The following is an 18,481-nucleotide window of genomic DNA, read 5'->3' as shown; positions in this document are numbered from 1 at the left end:
TACTGTATATTACCACTGAAATATCCATTCAGATTTCTTTTGTTGTTTGTATTTTTAAGCCTGGTTTTCCAGGAGTCTTTGTCATGTCTATATAACTTAGTGTTCAGCCGATCAGATTAATTCAAGATTTTACTAAAACACCAAAAAAAAAAAAAAAAAAAAAAAGCAGCCCAGCACCATGGCACATTCCTGTAATCCCAGTGACTTGGGAGGCTGTTAGAGGATCACAAGTTTGAGCCCAGTCTGGGTAACTTAGTAAGACCCTGCCTCAAAATTAAAATTCAAAAAGGCAGGGATTGTAGCTCAGTAGTAAAGTAACCCTAGGTTCCTTCCCATTAAATGATTGATTGATTAATTAATTAATTAGTTCAACATCTTAAGCCAGTAAGACTTTCATGCTCTGTTTTGGATCATTGTGTGTACTGGTGAGTTAATTAAAAATTCCACCTGTTTTCACCGGCCCTTTTGAGTCTTCTTGCTTCTTCCCTGTGCATTTGATCAGGCTCCATCAACCTGGAATGTTGGAGTGAATTGGGCCTACCCTTTGATGTGTAAGCTCATAGCTTCTGGTCCACTTGGAATATGTGAAGAGTTTATAAAGTCCTCTGTGACTATGTCACCTTTGAGAAATTCTTAAATCCCTGCCCAGGCTTCCAGTCCATTTTCAACTGGTAATGATCCAAATCATGAAGCTTCCTTTGACAGTCAAGCAAGGCTGTTTGTTTTCAAACATTTCAATCTACTTAAACGTCAATGGCAACAGTACTAGAATGAGGGAATGGCCATAGTACCAGACAAGAACAAAAACAAAACAAAACCTATATTCGGGGGGATAGTAGAGAACAGGATAGACAGCAGAATACATCAGACACTAGAATGGCAATATGTAAATCAATGGAAGTGTAACTGATGTGATACAGCAATCTGTATATGGGGTAAAAATGGGAGTTCATAACCCACTTGAATCAAACTGTGAAATATGATATATTAAGAACTATGTAATGTTTTGAACGACCAACAATAAAAAAAAACATATTCATTTAGTCATTGACATAATGTATAAAAAATTCTTTATAGGGGCTGGGGATGTGGCTCAAGCGGTAGTGCGCTCACCTGGCATGCGTGCGGCCTGGGTTTGATCCTCAGCACCACATACAAACAAGGATGTTGTGTCTGCCGAAAACTAAAAAATAAATATTAAAATTCCTTTTCTCTTCTCTCTCTCTCTCTCTCTCTCTCTCTCTTAAAAAAAAAAAAAATATGAGGTGGGCTGGGGTTGTTATCCAGTGGTAGAGCACTCACCTAGCACATGGGAGGCCCTGTGTTCTATCTTCAGCACCACATAAAAAAAATAAATAAATAAGGGTATTGTGTCCAACTACAACTTAAAAAATATTATATATATATATATATATCAATCATGAGGATTCCCTTGGTAATCTAAGAAGTAATTACAGTATCTGGTTTCTATGCTTGGATGATTTGATTCAGGATCCCAACTCTTCAGCCTTATTGAGAAGAAGTGACAACCACATAAGAAATACTTCTTAAATCATAGAGAAGTCGGATTTACTATGTTTGTATTTTGGAGCTGTTTGAACTTTATAACTGACTTAGTATATTTTTCTTATAATTTCAGATTTAGCTCAGTTCCCTATGTCTTCACCTGAAATTTCTTCCCTTTCATGGGGGCAAATGAAAGTGCAAGGTTCTGCCATAACCTATAAGGATTGCAAAGTATGGCCAGGAGGCAGTCGGGCTTGGGATTGGAGAGAAACAGGAACTGAGGTAAGATATTAGTGTTTGATTGACACTACATGAGACCAAACAAGTGATTTCCAACCTTCTTATCCATATCAACCAAATGAAAATCAACTCTTTCTTTTTCTTTCTCTTATAATACAGTTCATACCATTATGTTTACCTTTTTTTGGTGGGGGGCACTGGGAATTGAACCTGGGGACTAAATCAGTTATAAATTAAAGTTGAAGTGTACAATTCAAAAGACTTTTTATATATATCACCATAACCATTAGCAATCAGTGCCCATTAATTCCTCCCTCCAATTCCTGGCAATGACTTACCTACATTTTATTGTTATAAGTGTACTATTCTGAACATTTCATATAAATGGTATCATTCAATTCTCTTAGGTATATACGTAAGGGTAGAATTTATAGATCATGTGGTAACTCTTCATTTAACCTTTTGAGGAACTGCCAGAACACCTTCCAAAGATAGCTGTACCATTTTACATTTCTACCAATAGTATATGAGGCCTCCAGTTTTTTCACACCCTCTTCACCACAGGTTTTTTTTTTTATTTTTTTTAATAGCCACCTTATTGGGTGAACAATGTTACCCCTGTGGTTTTGATTTGTATTTCCCTACTATTGCATTTCCTTTAATATTTTCAATGTGCCCTGCCAAAAGTAGACCCTCCTTTCCATGAGCAGAAGTTGGGTGTAAGAATGGAGCCCCTACTCACCTGTGACAGCCTCACCAACAAAAAGCTGGAGGCAGGGTGAGAAACACTCAGATCTTGCTGGCCCCAGGAAGAAAGCCTTCCAGCTGGATGCTGAGGGGGAAAGAACCCTGTGTACTTGGCTGCAGCAGTCTATAATAGAGTATCTTGATGAACAGGGAGAAGGTGGTGGGCAGGAGTGGAGGCAGCAATTTTGATTTAAGTACCACATATTCTCACTTTATTCCAAATGTCTCTGTCAGTTCAGGCTACTATAACATGTTGGCACAGACTGAAGCCCTAAACAATAAACATTTCTCATAGTTCTGGAGCCTCAGAGTGTGAGATCAGGAAGCCAGCACAGCAGGGGTCTGGTGAGGGCTCTCATTCAGGTTTCAAATAGCTGACTTCTCTTTGGATCCTCACATGATAGAAACAGAGTTAACTAGTTCCCGGCTTTTTCTTTCTTTTTTCTTTCCCTTTTGTGTGCCTGTGTTTTGTTTTTTGCAGTACTGGGGATTGAATCCAGGGGTGTTGTGCCACTGAGCTATATCCATAACCCTTTTTATTTTTTTAAATTATTTTAAAAATATTTTATTAGTTGTTGGTGGACCTTTATTTATTTTTATGTGGTGCTGAGAATCGAACCCAGTGCCTCACACATGCTAGACAAGCACTCTACCACTGAGTGACAACCCCAGCCCTTATTTTTTATTTTGAGACAGACTATCCCTAAATTATCCAGGCTGGCCTTGAACTTGCAATCTTCCAGCATCATCCTCCCAAGTTGCTGGGGTTATAGGCATGTACCACCACTCAAAGTCTGGCTTCTTTTTCTTTCTTTTTTTTTCTCTTTTTTTTTTTTTTTTTTTTTTTTTTTTTGAGGGGTGGGAGCAGTACCAAGGATTGAACTCCTCAGGAGTACTTGACCACTGAGTCACATCACCAACCTATTTTTGTATTTTATTTAGAGACAGGCTCTTACTGAGTTTTTTCATGCCTCACTGTTGCTGAAGTTGGTTTTGAACTCTCAATCTTCCTGCCTCAGCCTCCTGAGCTGCTGGGATTACAGGCATGTGCCACTGAACCTGGCTGGTTTATTTTTCTTATAAGGCATGAATCACATTCATGAGGGAGCCACTGTCATGATTTAATTACCTCCTATTGGCCCCATCTCTATGATTTTGTAAGAGATACATATTCAGTTCTTCCAGAAAATTTGTATAGATTTTCTTGGATAGGTGTTTCTTCATTTGGTGTTTGTCCTTAGGGTCCTTTCTTTCTTTTCTTTTCTCTTCTTTTCTCTTTTTAAATGCTAACAGCCATCTTACAAGATAAGTTTTGGTTTCCTGTACTTGTACTTTCTCTTACCCAAATTAACCCACCCCAGTTAGTGACCTACCCCATGGTACCATAACCCTAAGCCAATCCCAGAAGGACATGACCCCTTGACTCTGGAAATCCCCCATGGTGCCATCTAAGCCAATCCCATGCATTCCCCACCCACTTAGCTCTGACACAAGCATCCCCAGCCTATCTCATGGCACCACAACTACAGCTCCAAATCCCTATCACACAAAAGCTGAACACTGGAACATCTCGGGGCCTCTCTCCATCTATGGAGAATTGTGCCTTTATTTGTCAGCTCTGACAAATACAGTCTTGTGTTTATCTCTGCCTGGTCTCCGTCTCATTTCTCACTCGCCTATCTCCCCATTCCTTGCTTTCCTTTCATTTTTGGTACCAGGGATTAAATCCAGGTACCAGCTCTATCACTGAGCTACATCCCCAGTACTTTTAAAAAAATTTTTTATTTTGAGACATGGTCTCACTAAGTTGCTTAGGGCCTCACAAAGTTGCTAAGGCTACCCTCAAACTTGTGATCCTCCTATCTCAGTCTCCAAAGTTACTAGGATTACAAGTGTGCACCTTCATGCCCAACTGCTCTTAGAGTCATTTCTAGAGGCTTTGAATTATTGTGTTCTCCTTGTTGTCATTGTTATTGTGAGGCTTTTGGTCTTTATTTTGTTGACTTTAATAATTTTCACTTAGGAGTGGCTCAGGGGAGCTCCTCATGATGTAATGATGGATCTTTTCATTTTTTGAAGGAACGTGTGTGTGCGCGCGCGCACATAGACTGGGAATTGAACTCAGGGCCTCATGTATGCATAGCTCATGCTATTCCATTAAACTACACCCCATGCCAGATAATTTTTTATTATATGGAAATCTTGATTGACATTCATTTTCATTCAGCACTTTGATACGTCATCCCACTGATTTTTAGGCTCATTGGTTTCTAATAAGAAATCAACTGCTGATATAATCGAAAATCCCTTGGACTTAATGGGTCACTTTGTTCTTCTTGCTCTCAAAACTCTTGTTTTTTAGCCAGGCATGGTGGCACACGCCTATAATCCCTTCAGTTTAGGAAGCTGAGGCAGGAGGATTACAAGTTCCAAGTCAGCCTCAGCAAAAGCGAGATGCTAAGCAACTCAGTGAGACCTTGTCTCTAAATAAAATACAAAATAGGGATGGGGATGTGGCTAGTAGCCGAGTGCCCCTGAGTTCAATCCCTAGTACAAAAAAAAAAAGTCTGTTTTTAGCCTTCAGTAATCTATGATATGTCGAAGTCTGGATCTCTTTGGGTTTATCATACTTGAAATTTATTAAGTTCATGGATAGGTAGATTATTATTTTCATGAAATTTAGGAAGTTTTCAGCTATTATTTCATCACATAATCTTTTGCCCCTTTTCTCTATCCTGTGACTCCCATTATATTAGTGTGCTTTATAGTGTCCTATAGCACTATGAGGCTCTGTTCATTACCTTCATTCTTTTTTCTTTCTTTTACTTCATACTTAATCATCTTGACTTACTTTTTTTTTAAGAGAGAGTGAGTGAGGAGAGAGAGAGAGAGAGAGAGAATTTTTAATATTTATTTTTTAGTTCTCGGCGGACACAACATCTTTATTGGTATGTGGTGCTGAGGATTGAACCCGGGCCGCACGCATGCCAGGCGAGCGCACTACCGCTTGAGCCACATCCCCAGCCCCTTGACTTACTTTTAGTTTTCATGATCTTATCTGTTATTGAGCCACCTGTGTGAGATTTATTTTAGTTATTGTACTTTTCAAATGTAAAGTTGGTTATTTTTATTTCATTTATGTATTCATTTGATCATAAATACATACATAATATACTGTAGATGGATCCCAGGGGTGCTTTACCACTATATTACATTCACAGTCCTTTTTATTCTTTATTTTGAGACAGGGTCTAAGTTGCTGAGGCTGGCACTAAACTTTTAATCCTCCTGCCTCAGCCTCCTAAATCACTGGGATTACAGGCATATGCCACCATGCTCAGTGAGTTTGGTTATTTTTAACAATTTATTTTTCTTCATGGATGTTCTACTTTATATACTTTGGATGTGGCTTCCTTTAGTTCTTTTTACATATTTAAAATGGGGGATTTGGGAGGCTGGGTTGAGGCTTAGTGGTAGAGCACTTGCCTAACATGTGTGAGGCATTGGGTTCGATCATCAGCACCACATAAAAATAAATAAATAAAATAAAGGTATAAAAAATACAATGACATTATAAAACATAAAATAGGGGAATTGGGCTAGGGATATAGCTCAGTAGTAAAGAGAGAGCTGACCTCTTGTGTATGAGGGCTAGTGTTTGATCTTCAGCACTGCAATAAATAAAAATAAAAATAAATAAAATATGACAAAATAAAATATTTGATTTATAGTTTTTATCTAGGTAAATACAACACCTGGGCTTCCTTGGGCATATTTTCTATTAACTGCTTTTTCCCCTTCAGTGGACCTGCCATTACTTTTTCTTCCTTTCTCTTTCTCACTCCCTTACTCCCTCTCTCCCTTCCTTCCTTCATATTTCTTGTAGTTATTTCTTTGTGAGAACTGGCCATTTTATATAGCATAATGTGGCAACTCTGGAAATCAACTCCCTATCTCCTTCCTGGGTTTTGTTGCTGTTTGTTGTTATTTGTTCTGATCTCATTCCGTAAAGGCTGTATTCTTTGTCATGTGTAGCTGCTGAAGTTAGTTCAGTCACCTTAATGAAGAGGTAACGTTATAACAGTGGTTTCCTCACACACCTGGAGCTTACCACTTTCTTTTCTCATTATTTCTTCTTGTAATTCAAATCTTTGAGATGACTTTCTTTCTTTTTGAATCAATATTCTTCAGAAATTCCCTTAATGAGATCTCTCAGTGATCTCTCTCAATTTTTGCCTAAAAGGTCTAATATTTTAATTCTAATTTTCATTGGTATTCCAAGTTGGCAAGATTTTTTTCAGCAGATTGTGGGAATCCTGAATGGTCTAACTATACCTTTCTTTGAGATCTTGCCAACAGCGATTTGGAGTTGCGTCTTCTAAGCATCCTCTATTACTCTTTTTTTGGGCGGTGAGGGGAGTAGGTACCCTCTTGTAGCACTTAACCTCTGAGCCACATTTCTGGCTCTTTTTAATATTTTATTTAGAAATAGGGACTTGCTAAGTTGCTTAGGGCCTTGCTAAATTGCTGGGGCTAGCTTTGAACTTGTGATCCTCCTGCTTTAGCCTCCTCAGTCACTGAGCTTATAGGTATACGCCACTGCTTCAGGCTGGTATCACTTTAATTTCTTGGCTGAGGGTGTCCTAGATCTGGTTGATAATGTAAATTTTTTAAAAATGCCTATTTTTTAGTTATAGGCGGGCACAATATCTTTATTTTATTTTTATGTGGTGCTGAAGATCAAACCCAGGGCCTCACACATGATAAGCAAGTGCTCTATCTCTGAGCCACAACCCCAGCCCTGATAATGTAAATGTGAGCCCTTAACTGCTGTGTAGACAGGTTTGTGGTTATAAGTTTTCAGGTAAGACTCTGACATCTCCCACCTCCACCCCACACCTCCCTACTCCCATCTTCCCCTAGATCCCAGGCAGAACCAGACAGCTTTTTTGTCTTTTTTCTTTGCTAATGGGTAGATTTGGAGGATCAATCCTTTCACTGGAGACAGACTTATGCAGGCTATTTTGAGCGGGATAGCTGGGTCTAATGGTGGTTCCATTCCCAGATTTCCAAGGAATCTCCATACTGCTTTCCATTTTGGCTATACCAACTTGCAGTCCCACCAGCAGTGTATGAGTGTACTTTTTCCCCCACATCCTCTCAAATACTTATTGTTGTTTGTCTTCATAATAGCTGCCATGCTGACTGGAGTGAGATGATATCTTAGAGTAGTTTTGATTTGCAAATACCTCTACTCAGACTATACCCAAAGGACTCAAAAACAGCATACTACAGGGACACTGCCACATCAATGTTTATAGCAGCACAATTCACAATAGCTAAACTGTGGAGCCAACCTAGATGTCCTTCAGTGGATGAATGGATAAAAAAAAATGTGGCATATATACATAATGGAATATTACTCAGCATTAAAAGAGAATAAAATCATGGCATTTGCAGATAAATGGATGGAGCTGGAGGATATAATGCTAAGCGAAGTTAGCCAATCCCAAAAAAACAAATGCCAGATGTTTTCTCTGATGTAAGGAGGCTGACTCATAGTGGGGTAGGGAGCGGGAGCAGGGGAGGATGAGATGAATTCTAGATAGGGAAGAAGGGTAGGAAGGAAAGGGAGGGGGCAGGGGATTAGCAAGGATGGTGGAATGTGATGGACATCATTATCCGAAGTACACGTATGAAGACTCGAATTGGGTGTCAACATACTTTATATATAAACAGATATGAAAAATTGTGGTATATTTGTGTAATAAGAATTCTAATGCAAAAAAAGCAAAGTACATGTATAAAGGCATGAATTGGTGTGAACATACTCTATATATAAAGATATGAAAAATTGTACTCTATATTTTAAAAAATCAATAAAACTTTTTAAAAAAGGCTATTTTGGGGCTGGGGTTGTGGCGCAGTGACAGAGCGCTTGCCTCACACATGTGAGGCACTAGATTTCATCCTCAGAACCCCATGAAAATAAATAAACAAAATAAAGATATTGTGTCCATCTATAACTAAAAAAACATTTTTTAAAAAAGAAGGCTATTTTGCAAGATTGGAAGGGATATTTCAATTCTAACCTCCCATCTTCCTCAAGACTTTTTTCCTAATCTCAAATGGGAGTTAAAACACAAGACTCTGAAGCCAGGTGTGGTGATACACACCTGTAATCCCAGCACTTTAGAAGGCTGTGACAGGAGGATCACAAGTTCAAGGCCAGCTTCAATGATTTATCAAGGTCCTAAACAAATTAGTGAGACCCTATCTCAAAATATGAAATAAAGTGGGGGCTGGGATATAGCTCAGTTGATTGAGTGCTTGTCTCACATGTACAAGGCCCTGGGTTCAATGCCCAGCACTGCCCCCTCCAAAAAAAAAAAAAAAAAAATATATATATATATATATATATATATATATATATATGTATGTATATGTATACATACACACACACACATACACACACACACATATACATAAATAAATAAATTAAAAAGTGGCTGGGGATGTAGCTCAGTGATAAATTGCCCCTAAGTTAGATCCCCAGTCCCCCACACCCCAAATGTAAGGCTCAGAATGGGAAATGCCCCAAGGTAACCTCAATATCAGTTCACCATTTTTATTCAGCCTTTAGGAATTTCCCTTTATTTTTTATAAATTCAGCTATGCATGTTTATTTTTATTTTATTTTTTTAAAGAGAGAGTGAGAGTAAGAGAGAGAGAGAATTTTTAATATTTATTTTTTAGTTTTCAGCAGACACACATCTTTGTTTGTATGTGGTGCTAAGGATCGAACCCAGGGTCACATGCATGCTAGGCAAGCACGCTACTGCTTGAGCCACATCCCCAGCCCAGCATGTTTATTTTTATCCAGCATTTGAAGGCATTTTGTTTAAAGGACTTTCTTAGGTTGTATAATCTTATCATATTGTTTTGAAGAATAACAGTTATCCCTAATCAGTTAAAAAAAATCCCCAGCATATACGCTCTCTTTATTTTGTGATTGTGAACTACAAGCACATATTGATTGGATATTGACAACTAGTTGCTGGTTAGTTGCACCATGGATCATAAAGGAAGGAATACTCTAAATTGGTAGAAAAAAAAACCACTGAAAAGGCATATTAGATATAGCAAGGATGAAATGAGAGAAGACTGGGGTCTGGGTGTGGTAGCTCAGCAGTACAGTTCTTGCCTAGCATGCTCAAGGCGCTGGGTTCATTTCCTAGAACCCCCCTACCCATCCCAAAAAAGAATTGGAATGACGGAAGAATGAGGAATAATCAGACTTGTGACCTACTTGAACCAGATGGCTCCATTGGAGTATTTGAAAAGTGAAACTAGAGAGGTACAAGAGTAGGTAGTATATGGTTGACAGAGGTCCTAGACATGGAGAGCTGAATTTATATTTTATATAGTAAACAAGTCATAGCCACCTTAGATTCTGTATTGGTCAGGGTTCTCCAGAAAAACAGCATATTTACCATGAGGAATTGACTCACCCACAATCAACTGACTGTAAGTTGGAGACCCAGGAAAGCCAGTGGTATAATTTAGTCCAAATGGAAGGCCTGAGAACCAGGGGAACTGATGGTTTAAATCCCAGTCCAAGGGCAGGAGAAGGAGAGATGAGCTATCCCAGCTACAGAGGGGAGGCAAAAGGCTGGGGTTATAGCTCAGTGGTGGAATACTTGCTTGGTATGCCCAAGGCCCTGGGTTCAATTCTCAGATTAAAAGAAAAAAAATTAAAAGGAGGCAATGTCTCTCTTCTCTGCTTCTGGTTTTACTTATGTCCTCAATAGACTGGATGATACATACCCACATTGGGGAAGGCAGTCTGCTTTACCAAATTCACCAGTTCGAGGTTAATCTTATCCAGAAACAACATCACAGACACCCCCAGATCTATTTAACCTGGGTACATTGTGGCCTAGTCAATTTGGACAAAAAATTTAACATCATAGATACTTAAATGGGAAAGTGATATGTTCCAAAAAGGTAATCTAGACTATGGTATAACAATTTATGAGTATGCCACATTGGAGGGATTTGTTTCCCCTGGAAAATAGATATAATGCTGTATAGTTTATTTTTCCCCATATAAGATAATAGGAGCTAATTTTCTCATAAACTCATTCTTTGTTTATGCAAATGTGTTTTATTTGGCTTTTGTAACCAAAATACCCAACAAGAAGAATTTAGAAGAGGGAAAGTTTATTTGGGGCTCACAGTTTTGGAGGTTTCCATAGATGGTCAATTCCATTGTTTTGGGCCCAAGGTGACATAGCACATCATGGGGGTAAGGGCCAAGCAGAGGAAAGCTGGAAAACTCATGGTGGAGTCATGAAGGAGAGAGAGAGAGAGAAGGCGGAAGTGGCCACAGGGAAGGAGAAGAAGAAGAAAGAAAAATATTGAAAACCACAAAACTGTGAATGTTCCATTGATAATAGTAGGAAGGTTTACTATAGGTTCAGTTTCTTCCTTGTTAAATTTTACTCATCAGCAGGATACCCAAAATAAGGAATTCTCTATATAATTGAAGACAGAGTTGCTGAGAAAGATGAGGAAGGAAAAACTGAGGTATTGAAGAGCAGAAGTACAACAGGATCAAAGGTATCTAAGGCTAAAGAGCTTTTATCTGTAAAATGAAGATAATGCTACCTACCTTAAAGTTGATCTAAGGATTAATTAATCTAAGGATTAGTTGATCTAAGGTAATAGGCACGTTGCAGGTACTCAATAAATGCAGCTGTTATTAAATTACTAGTAGTGTAAGTGTACCTGAGATAAATAATGTCAAAGCTGTTAAGAAGTTGAAAATAACTGGTTAAGTTGTTTTGTTAGATTCGGAAGAGAGAATTCTAACATATATAAAAGTGTAAATGGTGGTACCATCAATGAGATAAGGCAAATTACAGGAAAGACAGGTGTGTTTGTATTTGGGGCAGGAGTTAAGTAGAGAAAAGAATGAATCTTTTGGAGAATATTAAGTTTGAAACATCAGGGCATCTAGGTGGAAAGATTTAGTAGGTTTATGGGCTGAGGCTGTAGCTCAGTGCTAGAGCACCTGCTGTGCATGTGTGAGGCACTGGGTTTGATCCTCAGCAACACATAAAAATAAATAAATAAAGATATTGTGTAAAAAAAAAAGTTTTAGCAGAACCCAGTGCCTCACACATGCAAGGCAGGTGCTCTACCACTGAGCTAGAGCCTCAGCCCATAAATCTACTAAATCTTTCTATCTAGATTCCCTGACATATTTGTGTGTGTGTGTGAGTGTGTGGAGTGTGTATGTATGTGTGTGTATATATATATATATATATATATATATATATATATATATATATATATATCAAACTCCCAAAGCCATACCCTCAAAGACCACCTCTTCTAGTCACACCCTACCTGTCTTCAGTTAGCACTTGGTTAATCCCTGTCAGGGTCAAAACCCAATCATTTCTCCTCAGAACCTTCTTGCATTGTCTCACGCTTGAGCTTCTGGGGGACACCTCATATCTAAACCATAACACTGTGTAAAGTACTTAACATTTCTTTAGTGGCTGTAATGTCTTTAAAAGCTACACCTTCATAGCCCTAGTTTTACTTGCACTTTTCTGGCCAAACTGCAAAATTTTCAAATCTTTCTTCTGTTTTCTGCTCCTGAGTATCACAGTAAACTTGTCTAACAGCCACCAGTAATGTCTATGCCACCACCTGAATGCTATGCTCCCTAGAAATTTCTTCCACCAGATTAATTGGTATATCATCTTTAAATTTGCAGAAGTCTCAGAACATTGGCAAAACGTAGACAACTTCTTTGCCAGAAAGTGACATGAATGGCCTCTACTCCAATTTTCAAAAGATTCTTCATGGGCTGGGATTGTGGCTCAGCGGTAGAGTGCTCGCCTAGCAAGTGCAAGGCTCTGGGTTCAATCCTCAGTACCACATAAAAATAAGTAAAATAGGGCTGGGGTTGAAGCTCAGTGGTAGAGTACTCACCTCACATATGGAAGGCACTGTGTTTGATCCTCAGCACCACATAAAAATAAAATGAAGGTATTGTGTCCATCTGCAAATAAAAATAAATAAATAAGAGATACTATGTCCAACTACAACTAAAAACTAAAATAGATATTAAAAGAAAAGTCCTCATTCTCCTCTGAAACCCCATGAGCCTAATCTTTATTGTCCATTGTTGGGTTAGCATTCTGGTCTTCGGAGCACCTATCAGAATCACCTATTAAAGTCCACTTATAATAAGCTAAAGTTTTCCAGCTTGTGTCTCTAAATTTTTCAAAGTCACCTTCCCCACAAACTAGTTCCAAAGGTTTCTGAACCACTATTCACAGCATCTCAGTACCAAGTTGTGTTTTTTGTTAGCTTTTGTGTTGCTGTGACCAAAAGAGGAATAAAAGTTTATTTTGGTTCACAGTCTCAGAGGTTCAGTCTGTGATTGGCCTACTCCATAATCCTGGGCCCATGATGAGGCAGAAGGGCATGGAAGAGGAAGGCAGCTCAGGACAGGGCAACCAAGAAGCAAATAGCTCCAAATCTTTTTTTGTTTGTTTGTTTGTTTGTTTTGTTTTTGTTTTTGTTTAGGGGAAAGTAGTTACTGGGGACTGAACCTAGATGCACTTTACCACTGAGTCATATCCCCAGACCTTTTTATTTTGGGACAGGGTCTCACTAAGTTGCTTAGAGCCTTGCTAATTTGCTACAGCTGGCCTCAAATTTGAAATCCTGAGTTGTTGGGATTGTAGGCATGTGTCGTCATACCTGGCAAGACCATTTTTTAATGATACAGTTCCAACCTATCCCTACAATTTCATCTCTTATATTTCATAACACTTCTGAGGACCAAAATATCCCATACCAAATACTCATTCATTTCTAAACCTACTGTGATCCCTCATTCCTCAATACCTTCATTAAAATCATTTTCTGTACTTGAGATGAACTGTTTCTGCCTGTACCTCATGAAATCTTATTCTTTTTTTTTTTTTAAGAGAGAGTGAGAGAGGAGAGAGAGAATTTTTTTTTTTAATATTTATTTTTTAGTTCTCGGCGGACACAACATCTTTGTATGTGGTGCTGAGGATCGAACCCGGGCCGCACGCATGCCAGGCGAGCGTGCTACCGCTTGAGCCACATCCCCAGCCCATGAAATCTTATTCTTATCCATCATTTCCTAAACTTTTGCCTTTTCTTCTTCAGGAAGCATGTGCTTCCTGAAGTTTCTAATGTAAAATAGAAACTCAGTGTTGTTCTGAATTGAATTTTTCATTATATAATTTAACAAATTTTTAATCCTTCATGACACCTGAGGAAGATTAATGTTATGATTCCTTTTATGGTAGTTTAAAAAGAGCGGTGGGAAGATTGTGTCATGATTACAGAAAGGAAATGTCAAGGAAATTTATTGTGTTAAACTATTGTCCTGAAATAACTAGTAAAAACTCCTCTAAAAGGGGCTGGGGATGTGGCTCAAGCGGTAGCGTGCTCGCCTGGCATGCATGCGGCCCGGGTTCGATCCTCAGCACCACATACCAACAAAGATGTTGTGTCCGCCGAGAACTAAAAAATAAATATTAAAAAAAAAAACTCCTCTAAAATTTCTACCAGCTATTAAGTGAATTATTTGACAAAAGTGCCTGGTCAAATATAGTTTTTCCAGGTCACACAATTAATGCTATTTGGAATGAAGATTTAAACCTAAATATTTCTTTTCTAAAGCCCATACTTTTATTCTGTTACATACTGTTCTTTTTTTGTTTCTGTCCCATGGCAATAACTATCATCCTGGAGAAGAATTTTTTGTATGTAAAAATGGAGAGGCCATTCATTTATGCATCCTTTTTGTTAGGCTGAAAGAGTTCAAGAAGGAAAGTAGAATACAAGTATGACATTAAAAGCAGACAAAACCAATTAGCAGCCACTCAAAGAAAACATGGAAACTTTACCTTAACTTTTTTTTTTTTTAAAGAGAGAGTGAGAGGAGAGAGAGAGAGAGAGAGAGAGAATTTTTAATATTTATTTTTTAGTTCTTGGCGGACACAACATCTTTGTTTGTACGTGGTGCTGAGGATCGAACCCGGGCTGCACGCATGCCAGGCGAGCGCCCTACCGCTTGAGCCACATCCCCAGCCCCTTAACTTTTTATTTTGGAAAATGTCAAACCTATAGAAGAGTGATAGTATGAGTAGTACAATAAATTGTCATGCTCTACTTAAATCCTCAAGTTGTTAACATTTTGCTATGTGTTTTCTCTCTCTAAGCACATACACCACATCTACCCTTCCAGTCATTTGAAAGTAAAAGGCAGATAGCATGTATTTCACTAATTCTTTCCTAAAACAAGCCTAAAGTGCAACATAATTCTCTTTTTTTTTTTTTTTTGCACAATTGATAAGGCTAGAAGTTCTTCTGCTTAGAACCATTCTGCTTAAAGAAAGATTGATGTGCTCTTCCTACCCCATTCTGCTTTTGTATTTTTATTTGGTTTTACTTTCATTTTCCTACTCATCTCCAAACCCAGTTTATGTGGAAAGCCTATTTTGAACTGCTCTACTTTTCTTTTTTAATATAGGAAAATTTTCAAACCTATATACCAAATTGGGGGAAAAAAACAGAATGAATAGTTATATGCCATTAACCTAGATTTACAAGTTATCATTCTGCCACATTAACTTTATCTGTATTCTTCTGCCCCCACATAATTATTTTTGCTGTATTATCTGAAAGTTGAATATACTGTGTCACTTGAACCCTATTAAATACTTTAACATGTATCCATTAAGAACAAAGTCATGGGGCTGGGGTTGTGGCTCAGCAGTAGAGCGCTTGTCTAGCACATGCAAGGTGCTGGGTTTGATCCTCAGCACCACATAAAAAAAAATAAAATAAATAAAGGTATTGTGTCCAACTACAACTAAAAAAAAAAAAAGAACAAAGGCATTCTTCCCTACATGATTATAACATCACACTCAGAAAACTCAAGATTGATACAATATTAAATAATATGAGCTCCATGCTCAAATTATAACAGTTGTCCCAGTAAAATCCAAAAATCCAAATGCTCCAAAATCTGAAACTGTTTGAGCACATGCTGAAATTTCAGAGCATTTTAGATTTTGCACTGTGTGATTAAAAACGTTCAACCTATGTGCAGTTTGAAGGTATATCTGCTAGTGAACTTTTGGAAAAGATTTCTAGTCTCTTATTAAAGTATATATGTACACCACACATGTAATTTATTTTTTAGTACTGGGAATCAAACCCAGGGCCTTGTAAATGCTAGACAAGAGCTCCAGGTGTAATTCTACCGTTGAGCTACATCCCTAAGCCTTGAAAAATATTTCCATCATTTCATTTGTATAAAATTTATTTCCTTTGTACTCCTATGTATTTTATTTTCTGCATTTTAAAACATTACTTTGAGAAAGAAGCCATAGGCTTCACCAGACTGCCAGAAGGGCCTGTTGTACAAATGCAAGTCACTGCGTTTGTAGAGGCAGAGAGATCATTGAAGAGGCTGTTAATTCAGACAAGCGGTAATGAGAATGTGACTCAGGCAGTGTCCACAGGGGACAGATTCCAGAGATCCTTTAACCTTCACTCACAGAATCTGCTTTTATCAGCAATACAGCCAGATAATGCTATAGCAACTACCCATTTGTGCTCCCTTAATTTTGGCAGAAGGAAATGCTTCTTTGAAAGTGTAACACTGGGGGCTGGGGATGTGGCTCAAGCGGTAGCGCGCTCGCCTGGCATGTGTGCGGCCCGGGTTCGATCCTCAGCACCACATACAAACAAAGATGTTGTGTCTGCCGAAAACTAAGAAATAAATAAATTTAAAAAAAAAAAAAAAAGAAAGTGTAATACTGGAATGTTTTCTTTTCAAATTTATATAGAGTACCCAAGCCATAAAGAATACCATCCTCTTGTTTAGCAGGCATAATGAGTAGTAACTAGACATTTTTCTACAATGAATATCCCCCAAAAATAGACAATAAACTTTTATAATCTCAGATCATATGACAGAAAACCTCTTAGAATCAGACACTCAATAGGGGTGAGAGTCTTGAGGGTTTACCCTGAGGAATTGTAAGAAGCACAAAAGGAGCTGGAAGCAGGTTGAAGACTCTCAATAGCAGTCTGATGCTCCAATCCCAGGCCGCTGCACAAAACAGAGTAATCCCTGCCAATTCCTGGATACACTGGCCACTGCAGAGTTATCTTTCATTGCTCTTTACATGACATCCCAGCCTGCAGTATAGAAGCAGCAGCCAAATTCATCACTTGAGTTCCATTGATCCAGCAACTCTGATGAGCTGGGGCTGTCTCCAGTCTCTGGATCTCCTGAGGCTTATCGTTTTACACTTTCTTATGGCCTTTCACTTGATTTCTAGCAGTCAGTGGCCTTGCTTCGTGATATTAGAATGTGAGTCTGGGGATTCTGGTGCCACTCAAAGTAGGTGCTATTTTTCTTAAATGAAGAAACTATTCAATATTCCATGTAAATATAATTATTTTTAGAAAGTGAAAATCTCCAACTGTGATCTGCAATTTATTAAATGTTCACTGTGGTCATATCCCCAGGAAAAAAAAAATGTTCAGTTCTTCAAATCACATTTAGTCTGTTCCGTGTGGTTCTAGGATTGATCATGAAGCTCTAAAACTAAAAAGGGCATCTAATTCAATTCTATTATGGTCTTCAAAACCAGTTGTAAACATGTGAAAATATATCCCTTGTTTTGTTTTGCCTTTTAAGGGTTACTGGGGTTTTTTGTTTTGTTCAGTACTAGGGATTGAACTCAGGGGTACTTTTTTTTTTCCTTTTTTTTTTTTTTTTGTGGAGCTGGGGATCAAACCCAGGGCCTTGTACATGTAAGGCAAGCACTCTACCAACTGAACTATATCCCCAACCCCACAAGTGCACTTTTACCACTGAGCAACATCCTCAGCCCCTTTAATGTTTTTATTTTGAGACAGGGTCTTGCTAAATTGCTGAGACTGGTCTCGAAGTTGAGCTCCTTTTCCCTCAGCCTCCTGAGTTGCTGGGATTACAGGCATGCTCTATCACACCAGGCTATTTTTTCCTTTTAAAGAATTACAAGCTAAATTCTAATTTCCCTCAAATCTTTCCTTATCTTTGTGGAAACCAAGAAAAGCTAGAGGCAATAGATACTCTTCAGAGACTTGGGAACTAGGTCTACATCCTATACATCTACATTGTTTTATACTTTCTTATGACCTTTCACTTGATTTCTAGCAATAGACGATGTACCTTGCTGCTGATGATTTGGGTTGCTATTTGACACACAGGTGTTTTAACTTGGAACACTTTTTGACAGTCCCTCAAACCTGAGCACATACTGTGTAAGTATAAATTCTTCAGTATAGTACTGATGAGATAAGCCTGAATACAATAAGGCAACAATGACAGAGAATTTGGCTTCCTTACCAGCTCTGGAACACTGAGTTAAGAGTGATACCAGCTCCTGCACACTCCACAAGTGGTCAAAAGACAGGGGGAAAGCCCACAGAAATATGCTGCTTTTTGTAGCCACCTGGCTTCTGTTAAGCGGTGCTTCCTTGGCTAGATAAATCAGAGAGCAGGTGGGTGTGTATGTTTGCCTATACATGCGGTCTCTTCTTGCTGATCTATAACTTGCCTATACTACTACACTTTATTTTGATTGATTGATTGATTTGTACTGGGAATTGAACCTAGGAGCACTTAACCACTGAGCTCCATTCCCAGCCCCCCCCTTTTTTTAAAGAGAGAGAGAGAATTTTTTTAATATTTATTTTTTAGTTTTCGGTGGACACAACATTTTTATTTTATTTTTATGTGGTGCTGAGGATTGAACCCAGCACCCCGTGCATGCCAGGCGAGCACGTTACTGCTTGAGCCACATCCAGCCCCCCAGCCCTTTTTATTATTTTTTAATTTTGAGACAGGGTCTTGCTAAGTTGC

At 38.4% G+C, this 18,481-nt stretch overlaps 1 protein-coding gene across 2 annotated transcripts in view; it reads left to right on the top strand.

Moving 5' to 3' along the window:
• Positions 1-18,481, top strand: part of AAMDC (adipogenesis associated Mth938 domain containing) — a 38,366-nt gene that overhangs the window by 6,425 nt on the left and 13,460 nt on the right. For both annotated transcript variants that reach the window (XM_081280031.1, XM_081280030.1), the window contains exon 2: positions 1,640-1,788. In XM_081280031.1, the coding sequence (XP_081136157.1) occupies positions 1,657-1,788 (132 nt within the window). In that variant the 5' untranslated portion in view covers positions 1,640-1,656. The remainder of the gene's footprint in view (positions 1-1,639; positions 1,789-18,481) is intronic.

The sequence above is a fragment of the Spermophilus citellus genome (genome assembly GCF_964194105.1).
Source record: "Spermophilus citellus genome assembly, chromosome: 2".
Classification (NCBI taxonomy): Eukaryota; Metazoa; Chordata; class Mammalia; order Rodentia; family Sciuridae; genus Spermophilus; species Spermophilus citellus.
This window is presented reverse-complemented; position numbering and strand designations above follow the sequence as displayed.